At 42.8% G+C, this 17621-nt stretch overlaps 6 protein-coding genes across 6 annotated transcripts; 4 read left to right on the forward strand and 2 right to left on the reverse strand.

The window, feature by feature from the left end:
• Positions 1-5315: 5315 nt before the first annotated feature.
• Positions 5316-6098, forward strand: N7483_011261 (uncharacterized protein; the record flags this gene model as incomplete). The annotated part of the gene is made up of 1 exon (XM_057094688.1): positions 5316-6098. One exon carries the CDS (start codon positions 5316-5318, stop codon positions 6096-6098), a length of 783 nt encoding a protein of 260 aa, XP_056940659.1.
• Positions 6099-7854: 1756 nt separating this feature from the next.
• N7483_011262 (uncharacterized protein) lies at positions 7855-8040 on the forward strand (the record flags this gene model as incomplete). Its single annotated transcript, XM_057094689.1, has 1 exon — positions 7855-8040. One exon carries the CDS (start codon positions 7855-7857, stop codon positions 8038-8040), a length of 186 nt encoding a protein of 61 aa, XP_056940660.1.
• Positions 8041-8807: 767 nt separating this feature from the next.
• Positions 8808-9068, reverse strand: N7483_011263 (uncharacterized protein; the record flags this gene model as incomplete). Its single annotated transcript, XM_057094690.1, has 2 exons — positions 8808-9006; positions 9040-9068. 2 exons carry the CDS (start codon positions 9066-9068, stop codon positions 8808-8810), a joined length of 228 nt encoding a protein of 75 aa, XP_056940661.1.
• A 1432-nt stretch (positions 9069-10500) lies between these two features.
• N7483_011264 (uncharacterized protein) lies at positions 10501-10890 on the reverse strand (the record flags this gene model as incomplete). The annotated part of the gene is made up of 2 exons (XM_057094691.1): positions 10501-10760; positions 10866-10890. 2 exons carry the CDS (start codon positions 10888-10890, stop codon positions 10501-10503), a joined length of 285 nt encoding a protein of 94 aa, XP_056940662.1.
• Positions 10891-13904: 3014 nt separating this feature from the next.
• On the forward strand, positions 13905-14903 carry N7483_011265 (uncharacterized protein; the record flags this gene model as incomplete). The annotated part of the gene is made up of 4 exons (XM_057094692.1): positions 13905-14196; positions 14250-14341; positions 14402-14758; positions 14835-14903. 4 exons carry the CDS (start codon positions 13905-13907, stop codon positions 14901-14903), a joined length of 810 nt encoding a protein of 269 aa, XP_056940663.1.
• Positions 14904-16457: 1554 nt separating this feature from the next.
• On the forward strand, positions 16458-17261 carry N7483_011266 (uncharacterized protein; the record flags this gene model as incomplete). The annotated part of the gene is made up of 1 exon (XM_057094693.1): positions 16458-17261. One exon carries the CDS (start codon positions 16458-16460, stop codon positions 17259-17261), a length of 804 nt encoding a protein of 267 aa, XP_056940664.1.
• Between the last annotated feature and the right edge of the window lie 360 nt (positions 17262-17621).

The following is a 17621-nucleotide window of genomic DNA, read 5'->3' on the forward strand; positions in this document are numbered from 1 at the left end:
AGGTGGATTAAGTTTGGCTAAAGAACAATCAAAATGTAAAATATACTGTGTAAGTCAACTACAAGCCATCTTGAGTAACTGCTTAGCTGAATTTTCGCCTTAACAACTACTTTAGTTTTGGGATTGGAATTTGAGACACTAAAAAACCCTAATTTGCCGCTAGCTACATCCTTTTATCTCTTGCTCTCAATCATGGTGCAATTTTTGGGATTGAATCAGTCGAGGATCTAGCCTAGTTTAACCTTTTAGATGGTCCAATTCCTTTGCGTTGGAAAGATAAATATCTGGAAAAGCCTATACTCAGGTATATCATAGCCCAAGGGCCCTATGATATTCCACCCATAAAGACGCTATTCTATGAATATCTTTGGGATATGTTTTCTGCTGTAGGGTATGAAAAAAGAAAAAGACCGATAGTGCATAGTGTTCGAAAAAGTCTCGGCAGTGTTATTAAAGGTCAGTAATCGCTACTTATAATGATAAAAAAGAATACTTAACCAAAACTGGGCTTAGGAAAATATAGATCCGCCTTGGTCTCTCAAATCTATAGATATAAAAGCGCAGACACTTACCTAAAGGATTATGTCCTATACTGTTCCTCTATTAATATTGTTACGGCTATTCTAGACAAAGACCCAGACAAAGATGGAGGGTCGGAGTATATCGAGTATTTTCAAGGATTTGCCAGATATTATAAGCTGGGTTTACTTAGCTTACTTCCCGCTTAAGTTAAGCGCGATATTCTGCAAAGACCTGAACTATTGGAGATAAAAAATCATATTGAGTATCTTCAAATGTAGGGTGGTAACAAGACGACAATCGATTCGGATATCAAAAATTACAAGAAGACTCTCCTATAATACCGGCTATCTGAGCTCAAAGAGTATCAGTAGTCCTGGATAAAAAGAGAAACAAGACCTTAGAGTTCTTGTGAAAGGTAAGAGTGGGGCACCAGCTCGCGAGAATGATGTTTGAACACATGCCCTAGGTCTGATAATGCCGGAAAGCGCTTGAATCGCTACAATGATGTTGTGTATAGAAGAGCTATCATTTAAGAGGATGCTTCTTTTTATGCAAGACTTAAGAAAGTATTGTACTCACTTATGACGTGGTCTATCTTCCAGGTGAGTACTCTGTGAAAGGCCGTTGCCCTGTAAGCACCTATTAAATATCAATTTCAAGGTAAGGATCAATCATATCTATGATTTAGCGATATACGCTTACCTTATTAGCCTCCCCAAAAAGGAGAGAAGCATTTATACTTACTCCTATACTCAGAGACTGATAGCAAATGGCTTATAGGTATCTGAGGACAACCTAAAGTATTATTATGAATGCATGGAATAGGTATTAGTCGATAAATGGACGAACCATTTCCAAGATCACTTCAATATTTGGAACACAAAACATTGTGAGGTCATCACGTATCACCACACTATAATCCGGCCTGTCTACTATCCATTTTGTTTGTGGGGTAGCAGGATCCTAGCCATAGATCGATGTCGCTACTGGCTTAAAGCTAATAAGTTAAGGGAACATCTCAAAGACCAGTATATAAGTCAGCTACAATTTCCAACAAGCGAGCCGATCTGCAGCTGCTCTCAAAATTTTAAGGATGAATGTGATCTTCGACACCATTTGTACGATATACATGGCTTGAACAAGGCTATTTAGCAAAATATCGATCTCCCCAAGGAGAAGGAAAAGAAACGGACAACTAAGAGAAAATAAGAGAAACTTCCATTTTCTCCTGAAACGCAAAAGCAAGTTAGTGGGCGATACAAGACTGTCCGCTTTTCTCATTACATACCTTCGACCTGCGACCCCGAAAAGAGAATATCTTGCGATACCGTTTTACCAATCAGTACATTAAGCACTTCTGTGGCAGATAATATGGATTAATTTGACTGTTTAGGCTCTGTTCAGAGCTCTAAAGCCTCTAGCAGAAGTAGTTCAGTTGCTTATTGCCTCTCTGCAGTGAGCTTACCTATCGAATCACATGCAGAGACCGGGAATAAAATGATTAATCCCAGAGTTCTGGGCTTTGATGAGATAACGGACCAAACAAAGATGATGAGAGACATTCCTATGCAGTTAGAGACCAAAACGAGCCCAGAAGATGGAGCATTCAGGGGCTCTTTGTTTTTGATTACCTCCACTCAGTGTCCCGCTATAGAGTCTACACTCAGGTCTCATTATGATGTTATGGATACTAGTGTTCGGATCATACATTTTCCAGTGCCTTTGAAAGGAGTGGAAAGGAGATCACCAACGGAGGCAGATGAATCGCGTTGGCCTCATGACAGCCTCTGTCCACACGAAGCGACTTTGCAGGGCGATTGTCAGACAGAAATATTGAGGACTTCAAATCGTTCGCCTCCTGAGCTTCAATCAAAGGCCCCTTGCGAAAGACATGAAAAAGCGAATCTTAACGTTCTCCAGATGGGAACTGAGACAAGAGTAGGGAAAAGAGCCCGCACCGTTGAAGACAGTGCGAACGAAGATAAGAAGCGAAGGAAGCTAACCGCGAAAGAGAAACAAAGATTGTGGGACCTCAAGGACAAGAATCTTAAATTGAGGCAAATAGGATCTCAATTTGCGGTAAGCATGGGAGGAATCGGTGCCTTCCCTGAGGATTACTAGGTCGATGGCTAGAGGAGGGCGGTAGAACAGCAGCCATTGAGAGCCCCGACTACCATTCAACAGGACTGAGCATACGATTTTACTTCTTTGGGGTTTTGACCTTCGTTATGTGTCGATAATACATAAGATGGGATTCCTGGAATGGTCTGCAGCGGAGAGATCACATTACAAAATTACGAAAATAAAGCACCGCCATAATTTTGCTGTATTAGTATCTTGTATCAAATAAATTACAGTACTATACAGTGACGGGTCGTACGTATTTGCACCCTCTAAAGTCCCGCTCCATAACCGCCCATACCGCCTTCCTAATTAGATCAAACATTAAGCCATCTTCAGGACGTGACAGAGCGACCGGTCGCAATCCACATTATTGGCTTTTCCTCGTTGCAAAAGTTTAGATTAGAAGTTGCAGTCCTATCTCAGTCGCGATAATAATCAAATAAACTCTGTAACAAACTGTTATTGCGTTAAAAGCACCATTCTCCAATGTAGGCTGGATTTTCCTTTTTGCAGTTGTAAAGCTCGCATGGCATCAAAATTTATCTTGAGGTCTTAGGGCGACAATCAAATTTGATGGAATCATGACTTTGAGATGAGAGTAATTAAATGAGAGTGATGAAATGAGAGTGATGAAATGAGAGTGATGAAATGAGAGTGATGAAATGAGAGTGATGAAATGAGAGTGATGAAATGAGAGTCATAAAATGAGAGTGATGAAATGAGAGTCATAAGTGATCATTTCATGATAGTTCAATCTCGAAAGAATCAATTCTTCAGACCCCTGTTGATTGAAGAATCTTGAGGCCCATCTCTTTGATTAGGTACAACCTGGAGAGGTGGTTCCTTTTGGAATGGACGAATATCTTCCACAATCTCATATCGTGCATCTTATTTTTGAGGTTACTTTGCGAAAAAAGCAAATTGAATTAGCTCCTATTGATGTGTAGTTTGTTTGAGGGAGCCAGATCGGTGGGAGTTATCAAGGACATGCCGCGCGGCTCAATTTCCACACGTTGTTGTATCTAGAAGTAGGATCTCTATATGTATCACACTTGACTCGTCAAGGACTTCGGCTGTAGCGCTAGTTTTGAATCATGTCAGTTCAAGCATGGCTTTTACATCGTGAGGATACTCACCCGCGTAACCAGCTGTTAATTTCGCGAAATTCCATGCGCTTTCACATTTCTGTCGGCTATCATACTTCACTTGCCATGACACTGCAGAATTTGTAATGTCTTCTTCTGCAGGACAGTGCCAGAAGAAGATATCTTTTATGACATACTTATCAACTCCGTGTATAGTACAGTAAGCATCGGGACAGGTCGAAAGAATAGTGATAGCACTGTACCTTTCGAGTTTTTCTGGGTCGAATGTAATTCTGAGAAAGTGTTCCCCCATTGCTTGATGAGCGATTCTGGTGTCAGAGGCTTGTGTGAGGTGCTTTGAGGGAGATGCTGGCGTGAACTTTCCCTTTGGATTCTTTTCGCGTTCTTATGAGCAATTGTAACCTCGCTAGGTGGCGGTGGCAGTGCTAGTGTAGCGATCCATGACCAAATTGAAGACAAATAGCTCGGCTGTAGACAAACTATGAAACCAGATTCCTCTTCGGACTTACAAGTCTTTTTTCCTGTCGACCTACATTTAATGAGGCGGAATGAATCCGACCAGTAGAAGCTTTTTGATTGGCATCCAATACTGAGAGTTACAGAATTACCCCAAGGCTAGTCTCGTCCAAGCTACATATTGTAGTGGGGTACCCTGTCCCCTACTACATATACCGTACGGGTATGATATTTCGGTACTGTTCATTCCTTACGTTATGTTATGTTGTGTTATTGTACGTACAAGATTGGCGTTCGATACTAGAAGACAATACACACTCCTACACATCTCTGATCTGACCCCTACGGGTAGTCCGGACACATTGTCTTTGTTGGTTGGTGTTGTTCTTTCAGTCTAGCTGGATCGACCCGTGTATCTCGAATACACTGCCTCACGGTTCCCCTCTTTAATATGTAAAACGGCTTTACATGTATTTGTGTTTGACCGACGCGAGCGTCACGAGAGTGGTATCCGGAACGCGGAAAGCCTTCTATTCATATGATGTTAAAAAGCTAAGACTGCATCAAGAGTGAAATTCAATTTGCCAGGTTCATCAGAGACTATGAAAGATTATAGTTACATAAATAATGATATGTACAGAATGAGATTCTTCAAAGCAGATAATATCATGGCTGTCAAGATTGGCCCTCAGAAAAAGGCCGCTCTAAATCAAGAACTTTGTTCATTTGCTCCTCGGAGCTTCTCGTAGTGATGGAATTTGGAAATTCAATCTCTCCGCAACTAAGTTCAATACATACGAAAATCATTAGAACTCCCGTGTGGCTTCCTTGAGGGAGGTGACTCCCGGGAGCGATCCATGAGTGTCATTGGGAATCGTGGTGAATGATCTCCATGGAATCCAATAGAATGCAGATCTGGCTCTCAGGAATATTTTCCTCTCCGGATTTTGCTCGTTTAGGCGCAGGGCGTGATTGAGAGATGGGATTAAAATCCCGAAGGAATTGTTAGGGACCTTTAAAATGCGGCATTATCCCACTTTCTTGCTATCAAACTCATCTTGATACAAACCTGTCGACAATCATATCTGTTCATCCAGTCTGCGCAAAATGAACTCTCTGATCACTACCAGCAACAAGAGAAAAGCCGAATCGTCTCTTTTGGGCCCAATGAAGCACCCATGCAGACCTATTTCACCTTCGAGAGATCTGTCGTATGAAGAATTTGAGCTTCTTGATAATCGAACACGAAAGAAGTATTTTGATTCTATGCGCAAATGGACTAATGACTGGGAATCCTTCAAAAAAGCGGGTCCTCGCATTGATATCATGGTCCTTCAACACCACGACAGGGATAATCGCCTGACCTCGGAGGAACAAAGCAATGCCAACAGTGTGGACATGATGCTGAAGGAAATCTGGCGGCTCAAAGGTTTGCCAGTGAATGTAGATTCAGAGCACCGGAGTTCAAGAGCAAACGAACGAAAAACCCGCTGGTATGATGATGACCTTCGATGGAACCAAGACGAGTGTCATTTTGAACTTGAATGCTCCCAGCGACCTTACCGCCATGCCGTGGATATGGATGGGGCATTGAGCCAATATGGGCTTTGCAAACATATATCTTCCTCTCTTCTTTGGTATCGCCTCAATATCTTTACGAAGTCTCCAATTACCACCGATACCGACAATTATAAACAGGCTTGGGATATGCAGTTTCACCATTTGGACGGTGCGAGTACTCTCAGAGTCTGGAATAGCAAGGGAGCCCCCAGAGCAGTCTTCGACGGCTTGGAGAAGTCACAAATTGACGCTCAAAAATTTCTGAATTTCTTGACCATGTTCAAGTTTCCCCATACCTATGACGGAGTGATAGCTGGCACGGTGGCGTAGCGATCAGTTGACGATCTGCCTCCCACTGGGAGCCCGCTTCATAACTTCCAAGCCTTTTCAAACTCAAGTTATATAGTCCTATACAGGCCCTATTCGTTTCAATTCCCAATGCTCCAATTGTCACAATTTATATCGACAAGCGAGAGGTAGGCGACTGTTCTCATTAAATTCAAATACGCTCTAAATCAGTTTCACGTCCTTCTCTCTTTAAACATGGCATTTATGGTTGATCTGCCTTTGAGCTAAATTGTTGGTAGTATCTTGAGTGACCTGGTAAATACATTTCGATTTTACATAAACAGCGAAACTACTCTCCCTAATAAACTTTCATGATCGATAAGGAATATTAGAGAACCTTGTTCCTCCATGCTCTGACGCTAGCGATTTACAGCCCCCTTGCAAAGTCTGCTTCCTCCCCAACGATCCTTTCTTATCCCTCATGCCTCACTGCCAAGACCTCAACGCAGGTCTTTCATTGCTCAGGCCATATTAATTTCAGGGCTATTGTAAATTCCGTGTATTATATTTTATCTAGTACGACAACGTCATTTCTAAACTTTTCTCTGAGGCTGGAGAATCCTCTAATTGGAGGGCAATGGTCGTCACTTGCCTAGAGTGTTCCAAGCTGACATTCCATAGCGCAATCAAAGATGGTAAAACCATTGGAATTCATCGAGATAGAAGGTATTCCAAACTTTCTTGGTTTTGGCGGATATCCATGTTCAATCACTGGGTATGCAGAAACACGCCAAGGTTTGCTCTATCGCTCTTCTCATACTAGGGGTACATACACTCTTTATCATCTTAGGGGTTGGTCGTTCGTAGGTCCCGCAGACATGCTTGATCCAATGATTCTGTTTGTCCTAAGGTCGTTCCCAGTTCAGTCGCATTCTCCTAGCAGCTGATCATTCTACTTACCGATTTTCAAATTATGAATATTGCCGTTTATCACTCCTGATTGTAATCCATGATTAAGACCATTGTGGTTAATGTTAGTCGTCATGGTTGGTGCTCAAGTATTTTGAGAGGATCTCCCAGATTCCGGCCTACCCCGCTCTCAGGTGATGGATCTAGATGCAGAAGAGCTGGAGTACGTCAACCCGATCGCTCGCTTTCTTTTCTTTTTTAGACAGAGATGACTGGTTCCTAAGTGTCACCTCCCATAGTAACCCATATCCCGGTGATGTGAAACACACTGTGTGATGAAACATCCACTACGTACCTACACGTTCTATACCACCTCTTCCAATTCCTACATTGAATAATTGCCCGAGTGACGCAGAAAAAATAATCATTCAGTTTCTTATTCGATCCGTTCGTTCAACCAAAAATTACATAGTGTTGGAGTGGCAGATTACAGATCGGTATATGCCACTACAAAATGTGTTGTTTCCTGCTATGACGCCAAGATCGTCCACAAAAATGTCTATGATTGATAGCAAAGATAATATTGTATAACTTCGAGCATTTTGTTACATATGCTCACTTCTTATTTCATCATCATCATCATATTAGTGGAAAACATACCAATTTTGGTGGAATTCATGGCAGCAGAAAGGTACATAAATGTTCGTTTGCTCCTCGGAGCTTCTCAAAATGATCTCTCCGCAAATAAATTCAATACATTAGAACTCCTGGGAGCTAATTTGATCCACGTAAGCTTTCGTACTTTTCTCAGGGCGTGCGCAGCCACTGTGTTTATATATAAGAGATCGACTCCTTTGAATGGTCATTCCATTCTTTCATTCTCTCAAACATGGAGCTGTCGGCTTGTCAGCTCCTCACCGAAAAGCTGTGGCGCTGTCTTGAAAGCAACGAAGTCAAAACCCATGATCATATGCCATCTGAACTGTCCGGACTGAAGGTACTCGAAGAAAGCTTCTATTATTGTCCTCGAACAGCCAAGCCAAAGGATGAATCTCTCAAGACCAAGCTTTTATGAAGCTCTTCCCCCGCACCTATTCTTGCATTGCTCGACCCAGTCCCATAATCGTCACAAGAATTTTCTCTCATTCCTCCGAATCTCCCAAATTGTCTATCTCCGGACAACATGCCTCACATCTCTCACAGCCTTTTATTCCGAGCTACGGTCATGCAGGAGAAGATCTGGTTGGGGAGTCAGGTCTGAAGGTTAAGAGATGCGGGAAAATAGTAAAAGAGAAAGTACTGGTGATGATTTCAGTATAAAGTCCCAGAAGTAGATGTAAGTTGATGACCAGTAACCACAAGTTGATTTGCTTTTTTAAGATAGATATGCGTCACTTTACATGATAGCCGTCCCGATCAACGTGCATATCATGGTTCAGATATTCCAATGGTTGGTCATGCTCGGCACGCATCAATATTGCTTTGGTGATTTAATCTTGAAGCAATGCCACCCGTATAACTAAGAATCTCGGCCAAGTCGATCAAAAGATCTAAATTACCCGTAATGGTCGGGATCAGAGATATGTCACAATGTCGGAGTGTATATTCTTGAACTAACTGAAATCGCAAAATCGGAGCTAGATACAGGATATATCTGCTGCATTCAGCATTATACTAATATATGATGGACTTCGGCTGGTGGGTCAAGTAGTTAAAAAATGGGACTACTACCCGGTCCTCCGTAGATGCATATCACCTCACTCCGAGTCTACCCTCTTCAAAGTTTCCTCCCTTCCATTAGCCAACGTTCAATTCCTTTCTGCCAATTTCAATAGCCCAAAATTAAATGCTTCCCCCCTTGTAGGCTTGATGTCCGCCACACTCAGCGCTATCAAGACCACGCTTGCTGCAACTGTCTCGAGCAACAATCTCCTCCCGCTTGTATGCTTGATGTCCGCCACACTCGGCGCTATCAAGACCACGCTTGCTGCAGCTGTCTCGAGCAGCAATTGAAGAATATTCAGAGATAGAGGTTAGTGTGCTAGTAGTCAGTTTAAAGAGCAGAGAGAGATACCTCCGGTAGGTGCAGCAAGGCACAGGCATGGCAGAGCGAACAAAATGTAAATCAATCTCATCTTGCGTAACCGTTATCACTGAAATGGAGGATTCAATATTGAATTGCGTGGGTAAGGAGTAGAAAGAAGACAGAATCCTTAAAGGGTGGTTTTCGTCTTTGAACCGGAGTTGGCCTGGACTTTATAGAAAATCAACCCAGAGCAGCAAGCCGCTTATTGATTAGCACGCTATGCTATAGATATTGCTAAAATCAGCGTTCAGCATACACTACCCCACTTTCATACTACTTATCTCCCCTCTTTCTACATATCCCCATGGTATCTCTCTTGTATAAGCAAAAATAGCATATTGTTCTTTAGATACGCCCTTTGAGCTTTGATTACGTATACCTCTCTCGCAGTCCCACATACCTCCTCATTATGCAACCCAGTGAGATCCTTATGCCGCTTGACGCATCGTAACAAGGATAAAGAGATATGAAAGACCTACTACATGAATTTATAATGCTGGGCGAAATAAATGATCAAATCCAGTGTTTGGCGCAGAGTCTAATGCATGATCTAGCAGAACATCGAATGAGAATTCAGGAAATATAATTGCTCGAAGGTAGCAGGAATTATAAAATGCATAGAGCGTAGATAGCAAATGCTCATCTCCGGTGATTCTACCCGAGTTCATATCCTCCGTACGTCCTGTCCAGCCGAGATTCGTTTCTATGACTCAGTGTTTGGCATAGGTCGTATGAGGTATCTACAATGACCGTCGGACTCCGCCACACAGTTTCCTTCTCTCTTCAATCCAACTTACCAGATCTCCGCTTTCGTCATGAAGTTTATAGGTGTAGAAGCAAATTTGCATTCTCCGTAAAAGTGACGTGGCAGACTAGTGGAGAATTTCAAAGTAGTTCTACCTTGAGCTTTGAATGCCTAGTATCTTTACAAGAGCCACAAGTAGAGGATATTGACTTTAAATATATTTCGAAATTAAGACCTGAGAAACTGGTCTTGTACAGAGGAAATGAAAATGATCAAATTCCTGATACATATGGTGGAATGACTAGCTCTTTGTTCAATTCCGGTTTTGATGAGAGACTTCCAGATGTCCACACATCTGAGCAACTTCAAATGTTTAAGCCCCTACGAAAACTTTCGAATGGTAGGATGAAAGAGTAGATATGGATAGCCTCAGGCACTGACATCTGGAAGATAATGAAAAGGGGAAAAGGGCAGATACTCTGGTGGAGGCCATTCAAATGAAAGCCAGCGTAACTTATATCATGATGAATGATTTGCTCCTGGGAGGGTATGGAATCTCCATATTCACGTAAAAGAATCTATACCAGAAAACATATCATTCCTCCCACTGCGCGCGCTTTATCAGGGCGAGTTCCCGCTGATAGTGAAGTTGAATGGGCTTGCTGGAGTAGAAATACTCGTTAAATCCTTTCTCGTTTAGTCTTTCAAGTTGTCACAGGGCATTTCTTACGTAGCTCAGGGTGATAATTAGGATGGCGGATTAAGTCAGGATCATATCCATTAAAACTGTGAGATAAAACCCATCCCTCAATTGACTCCCAATTTGCGCATTTATGCACAACCTCAAAATTCGGCCACGGCTTTGGATAATTTGGAATCCAGTCAAATGTATTGATAGACAAATCCGCGTTGCACATCACATACTGACGTAAGCCTTCTAAACAATGGTCTCCGGGGAGATTAGCTTGACTGGAATGAAGAGGTATTGACCAGTGGCAGGCTCACCTATATGCTGGCCTAGATTTTCCTCCGTCATGTTGTAGTGGTCCTGGTGAATATATCTGCGCACCCACCTCTTTAAGACTCACATTCATCAGCATAAAGTCCTTAGATCTTCCCATTCATCTAATTCTTGAACGCTCACCAAGCAATGCAGTTGATGATAAACATCCAAGGCAGCCATATAGCCAGACCCATCCAACAGTTCAACAGAACTCCGATTGATTTTGTGAAGGGTGTCCTTGTCCACAAGGATGGCGGCGGAGGGATGAAGCAGATTGTTCCATGCTTCTTCGAATTCGGGTCTGGGTGGTCCTTTATACGGATTTGATATCTCAAGTTGATTTTCGAAGGTTCTCACTTCCCACTTCAGCGCCGACGATGCTGGACCTGAGGCTTTCTGTAAGCAATACTTATCAGTTCAACGAATGTTAGACACTCACTGTAGGTTCGGGCAAACTCAGGCCCGTCTGTTTGAGAGCAACGAATTTGTGAATAGCTCCATAAAACGAAGAAAATGGACGTATAACAGGCGAGGATGATGAGATGTATAAACCACGGGGTAGACTGCTTCCAATACCCCCTGTCTTTCTTTGCTATGTGAATATATCTGTTGCTAAACTCTTGTTCTTCATCTACGTCTGGTGAATCGGGCCTTTTTGGGAGAAAAGACTTCTCCTCAATCAAATCATTTTGTAGATTTGCCATTTCTTGTCCACCAGAGTCCTGGAAAGAGCAATATTGGAGCACCAATGCGAATGAAAATAGATTTTTGAAAACCGCTGGAGTCTTCTCGGGGAGTCTAGGATGCGGGACTCTACGCGAGATTCTGTTTATCTCGGAACCCCTCCTACCGTGATTAGTTAGACCATGTATCTACATTAGAGCTGTTGAATACATAAGATGTTGAAGTGCCAATGTGCATAATGTTGCAGGGTGGCGTAGATCCTTCTGTAACGTCGCTAGTGTGGTAAGGCGACACTAAGTTTGCCCCACAATATCTTTGAGGCAGCCACTAACGTAATCCACAAGCGAGTCGGACACGCCACCAAAAATCGCGTCTTTATACCACCCTACCTAATTCAAACACCCACCATGCCACCAATTCGCAATATTTCGGCCAAAAGAAATGCCAATCAAGAGGGCAAGATCTTATTAGCCCTTGACGATATTCAAAATGGCCGAATTGATTCTATTCGCGCTGCAGCGAAGCTATATGAAATACCACGCTCAACCTTAGCCGATCGCGTGAATGGCACCCAAGCACGCGTTGATAAGCGCCCAAACAGCCATAAATTGACTCAGCTAGAAGAGGATTCGCTTACTGAGTGGGTGATCTCTATGGATATGCGTGGTGCAGCGCCTAGGCTATCTACTATAAGAGAAATGGCTAATATCCTCCTGGCTGCACGTGGTCACTACCCTCCACCTACTGTTGGTGTTAATTGGTCTTCAAATTTTGTTAAACGTCATGATGAGCTTCGGACACGCTTCTCAAGAAGTTATGATTACCAACGTGCCCTAAACGAAGACCCTAAGTCCCTACGAGAGTGGTTTACCACCGTACAGTGTGTTATTGATGAGAATGGTATCCAACCAGAGGATATTTATAATTTTAATGAGACAGGCTTTGCAATGGGCCTTATTTCAGCACAAAAGGTTGTTACTCGGCAAGAATACTATGGTCGGCGAACTATCTTACAGCCTGGAAACCGTGAATGGGTTACTGTAATTGAATCAATCTGTGCAGATGGCTATTTACTTCCACCATGTGTGATTTTCAAAGCCAAGGTTGCTATAGCGAGCTGGTTTGATGGCTTACCACAAGACTGGCGATTTGAGGTCTCAAATAATGGTTGGACTACTGATGAGATTGGCCTACGTTGGCTAGAAAAGCTATTTATCCCATCAACAAATTCACGTGTCCGTGGTCGATTTCGGCTATTGATTCTTGATGGCCATGGAAGTCACCTTACACCCCAATTTGACCGAATCTGCACTGAAAACAATATTATCCCACTCTGTATGCCTGCACATTCATCACATCTATTACAGCCATTAGATGTTGGCTGTTTTGCGGTATTAAAACGTGCCTATGGTCGCTTTATAAGTGATCTCGCGCGTACAGGCTATAACCATATCGACAAGCTTGATTTCTTAGCTGATTATCAACGCGCCCGGTTTGAAGCTTTTCAACCTACCAATATTCAGAACAGCTTTCTAGCTACTGGATTACTGCCAATTGATGCAGAAAGGGTGCTTTCTAAGCTGAATATTTCTCTTCGAACACCTACACCACCAGCTAGCCGACCAAGCCGCAGATCTAGTGAATTTACACCCCAAACACCTAGCATTGTGGTTCAGCTACAGAAACAAGCTTTAATGCTTGAAGATCTTCTCAAACAGCGATCAAACAGCCCTCCAAGCCCATCGAAATTGATATTAGATCAAATTATCAAGGGCCACTTATAGCGTTACAGAATACTGCGTTACTAGCACAAGAAAACGCCAATTTACGTGCTAGTAATGAGAAGAAACGGCAGAAGAACAGTCGATCAGCTAGGCAAATACTATGTGATCAGGGCCTAACAGTCGAAGAGGGCTTACAGCTAGCCCGGCAGCTAGAATCGATGGATAGAGCTGCTGGTATCGGACCAGACACACAGGCTGACACGCCTAATCAGCCTAGTCAGCCACGTCCTAAGGCTCCACCAAGGTGTAGTGGGTGTCGAGAGGTTGGCCATCGGATTAATGTATGTAAAAATCGTATTTATAACTGAATTTATTCGTGTTGGGTTGAAATATTTGAATTTAGAGATTTCTAATGGGGTAAGGTGTCCGGCTCGCTTGTGGATTTCGTTAGTCGTAATCAATTATGCAGCTATTTCTGACTACTGCAGTAACACCAGAAGATAAGAACAAGATGCACTGTTTGGATAAGCACAACAGAGCGCTGTCAGAAATACTAGCTATTGCCCGCTCATGAAAGCAAATTGCATTCAGCATTACTCTACAAAGAATTCGAAGAGCTTAGTGGCGCCTGCTCCGTCTATAAGCAAAAGGCCCTCTTAACCCCCACTCTTAGTATTTACACGAGCTTTCAAGCAACATGGGCTTCAACATCAGCTCCCTTGTCGGGGATAAGTTCGAGATCAATCAGGAATACTCTGTGCTGAGCTCCAAAGATCCTGAAGTTATAGAGCCAACCAAGGCTCCGACGTCTTTTTTCGTGCAGAGAAACATCTCGCGATTTGGTGGCTATTCTCAGTTCAAGGTCGTCCTTGTATTTGCCACTATCAGCGTGGCAGCCGCTTTGGCAATGATATTCTTTGCATTCTTAGGATGGAATGTGTGCTCTGCATGCCATCCCCACTATCTTCTGAAGACTCCGGTCCCATCCTGTATGCTTTGGAAGAATATCACCTGAATGAGTCATGAACTTATCAATTTACAGTTGCAAAAAAAATCCGGTATTTTGAGTGGAATCAAACTTATGTTGACCCACCAAGTCCCGAAAGTGATATGACATGGGATAAACTATTGCCTGTATGTTACCTACCACTTACAGACCATGTTTTTAGAGATTGACTGACGGAGTGAGCATAGGACGGACGAGGGTATATTTACGTCGAGAATGGCGCGCAATACGACATGGAACCAGGCGTCATAAAGGAAAGTGGAGAGATATATGGCGTCTCAATGTTCCACCAGATTCACTGCCTCGGTGTCATTCGCCGGGCCTACTATACCTTGGCAATGGGTCTCCAGGATGATGATATTGCGGAATTGAAAGAAACGGCTGAGCAACAACTTCTTAACGAGCATATAGGCCATTGTTTTGATTATCTGAGGCAAGCGTTTGAATGTTCTGCCGATATGACCCTGGAATGGCCGAGAACAGAAAAAGATGGAAGACGCTTTCAAACGGACGGAAGAGGTATTCCTCATGTTTGTACAAATAAGGTAAGCTTCTATATTCTGTAAAGTTCGCTTATTGCCTTGACTTCTCGGGATAATAAATTGCTAATATCATATCTAGGATGCAATTATGGACTTTATGGAGATTTATGGATACCGCGATGCCACGAATCATGATATCGCAGCTTGACTTTATCCATAGCTTCATTGAAAACACCAAACAGGCGCAGCAAAGATGATACTTCAAGTTCAAATCATGTACAGGGGAAGGCCACTGCATAAAGACTCTATTTCTTTCCATTCCGGGCAACTCTCTTGCCACATTTGGCTTCACATAGTCTACGCCTACCGGAGAAAAGTGAATGCAATAGAATAGCTTTTTGTCATATCACTAAGGAATTCCCTCTTATCCACAGCTCTTGGGCATTATATTGCAAGCAGAAGGCGACTTAAATCAATGGAGTGTGATTTCGAATAGTAAAACTGTATAGATCGGGTCTTGCTTCGCTTCAATAGGCTATTTTCCCACCTGGCTGCATTTCATATGACTCCAAGCCCTTTTCGTCTTACTGCAACTGGGATTAGTGACATGAGAGAGAAAAGGAACGCCACAAAAGATGCATAAGACTTCCACATCTAAAGTTAGCACACCGTCGTAACAATTAGGGTCTGTCTCAAAGCGTCCTAATAGGAAACAAGCTAGATACTATCAATTGAAGCGAAGTCTCTCAATCGACTATATGTGGTATCTGGTGTCTGCTGATGTGGTAAGAACGATAAGGAACAATATTTCTTATGAAACGAATCAGGCTAAGAATCCCTCGCGTCATGTCGCAGACGGTATCCTCCGACCAATGAAATCCCCCTCATGTAGAAAACTTGGACTCATATAAAGTCATGCAACTATTTTGAGTTCCTGACACTACCCAGCATCTCTGAGATTAAAAGATTTGATGTCCAGAATACCTAATTTGGGTCGAGTTCCGAAGCAATGCATGATGCACATGTGCGTACCTATACTCCAAACTCATTTTGTGTTTTGTTTGCTCGAAAGTATAAGCCCGATAAGAATTCCAAAAATCCGAAATTGAGGCGGTCGCCCAGCAGAAATTGCTGCGGGAGCAATGCTAAAACGGACTACGACGGTGATCCGTGACGATTTTCAATCGGCCCCCAAAGCGAATCGTAATTGGAACCAAATGAGGGGTCTGCGGGCTCAAAGTATCGATGTGGCGTGTGTTGGAGAGACCAACTGAAATTAGAATATCTTAGCTGCAGGGCCTTTTCAGCTAGTCTTCCGCTAGTTAAAACACAGAGGGCTTTGAAGGATAAATAGCTGATAATACAGTCGGAGTCATGTCACACGGGTAAGAATTGCCGTGGGCGAGCACAAGTAGCTGATATGAACTGAGTAACATTGGAACAGATTATTATATTGTCTGTGGATTTTAGTTGGATAATCTAGAATATTACATTTCTTCTTTCCAAAAAAAAAAAAAGAAAACTGAACAGCTGTCTCACTAGAATATGCATCCATTAACCTATAAGATATCTAGAATTTCTTTATCTACAGTATATCAATGCGAGTTTCTGTCGGCAGATATCTTTACATAGTCCAATCATCACCCTTCTATATTTCCTACTTGAATTTTTTATCAAACTCTCCGAGGTCAACTTTTTACTTAAGTCGTATCGCTTTTGGGTCCTTGAGTTTGTCGCTGTGATAAAAAAAACATACACCAATATGACCGGCGAAATTTTCTCATACAAGTTCTCTGCATTAAAGGACTCCAGGGGTTCCAGGATGGATGACTCTGACCCATACGATCCCCTTTTGGATGACACAGACGACAAATCTTCACACAAAGATGGAAGTAGAATTCCCAGCCGCGTTCGACATCGTTTCTTCATCTTAGGCGGTGGCTTACTACTGGTATCAATCCTAACATTAATCATCGGAGGTGTCAATACTGCTATAATCTCGTCTGTTGCAAACCGTACTCTCAAGATGACCGACGAAGTCACATCTATGCAAGCGGCAACGACAAAAAACAGTCCATATCGGCCCTCAGGAGAATCGACTGGAGATGAATTTGGTCATTGTGGGAAGTCCATTCATGAGGCCCGAGAACTGGGCTGTATCTTCGATCCAATGTCGTGGGCCTGGCAACGACCAGAATGCTACCACGCCGATTTGGTGAATGACTTCCTAGAGAGAATGGATTGGCATTTCTGGCTCAGTAATGAAACTCTCCCATCTGAAGAGGTGCCGCGCGAAGAATGGGAGCGTGGAGACTATACCCTTCTTTGGGGTCCACGTATGTGGCATCAGTTTCACTGTACTTATTCTTGGAGGAAATTCCACGATGCCTTCCGCAATGGAATGCCTATGGATAATGACATTCTGAAACCCGAACACACACTCCACTGCGATAGCGTTTTCCTCCACGACTACGACCCAAAGATCTCGGTTCCGTGCGATCACTTGGAGAGCGGATGCCACACAACAGAGCTTCATGCAGGATTCAATCGTTGCGGTTGGTCTTGAAGGGGCGCTAAAGAGCGGAAGGTTACTGAAGGATAGTTACATAACTATATTCCAGTGCACCAAACTAAGGGGAGAGCTATTAGATAAAGAGCAAGTCACTAGTTTAGCTATGTTCAAGGTGAAAGATAGTGCCAGAACTTGAAACATACCCATTGAGGAAGTGACATATACCGATCAATGAACACATAATTATTTCTCAAATAATTTGATTCAAGACCGAAAGATGAGTTTAATCATATGGTATTGACATGGATGCTGTTAGTGCACTCGATATCCAATACATCTAGGTAATTACAGTGGCCCCAATGCATTCATCGCGTAATACTTAGATTATCGCAGATTATCGCAGATAGCAGCCTG

The sequence above is a fragment of the Penicillium malachiteum genome (genome assembly GCF_028827825.1).
Source record: "Penicillium malachiteum strain IBT 17515 chromosome Unknown utg000005l:1.0-9002435.0:326005.0-9005861.0, whole genome shotgun sequence".
Classification (NCBI taxonomy): domain Eukaryota; kingdom Fungi; phylum Ascomycota; class Eurotiomycetes; order Eurotiales; family Aspergillaceae; genus Penicillium; species Penicillium malachiteum.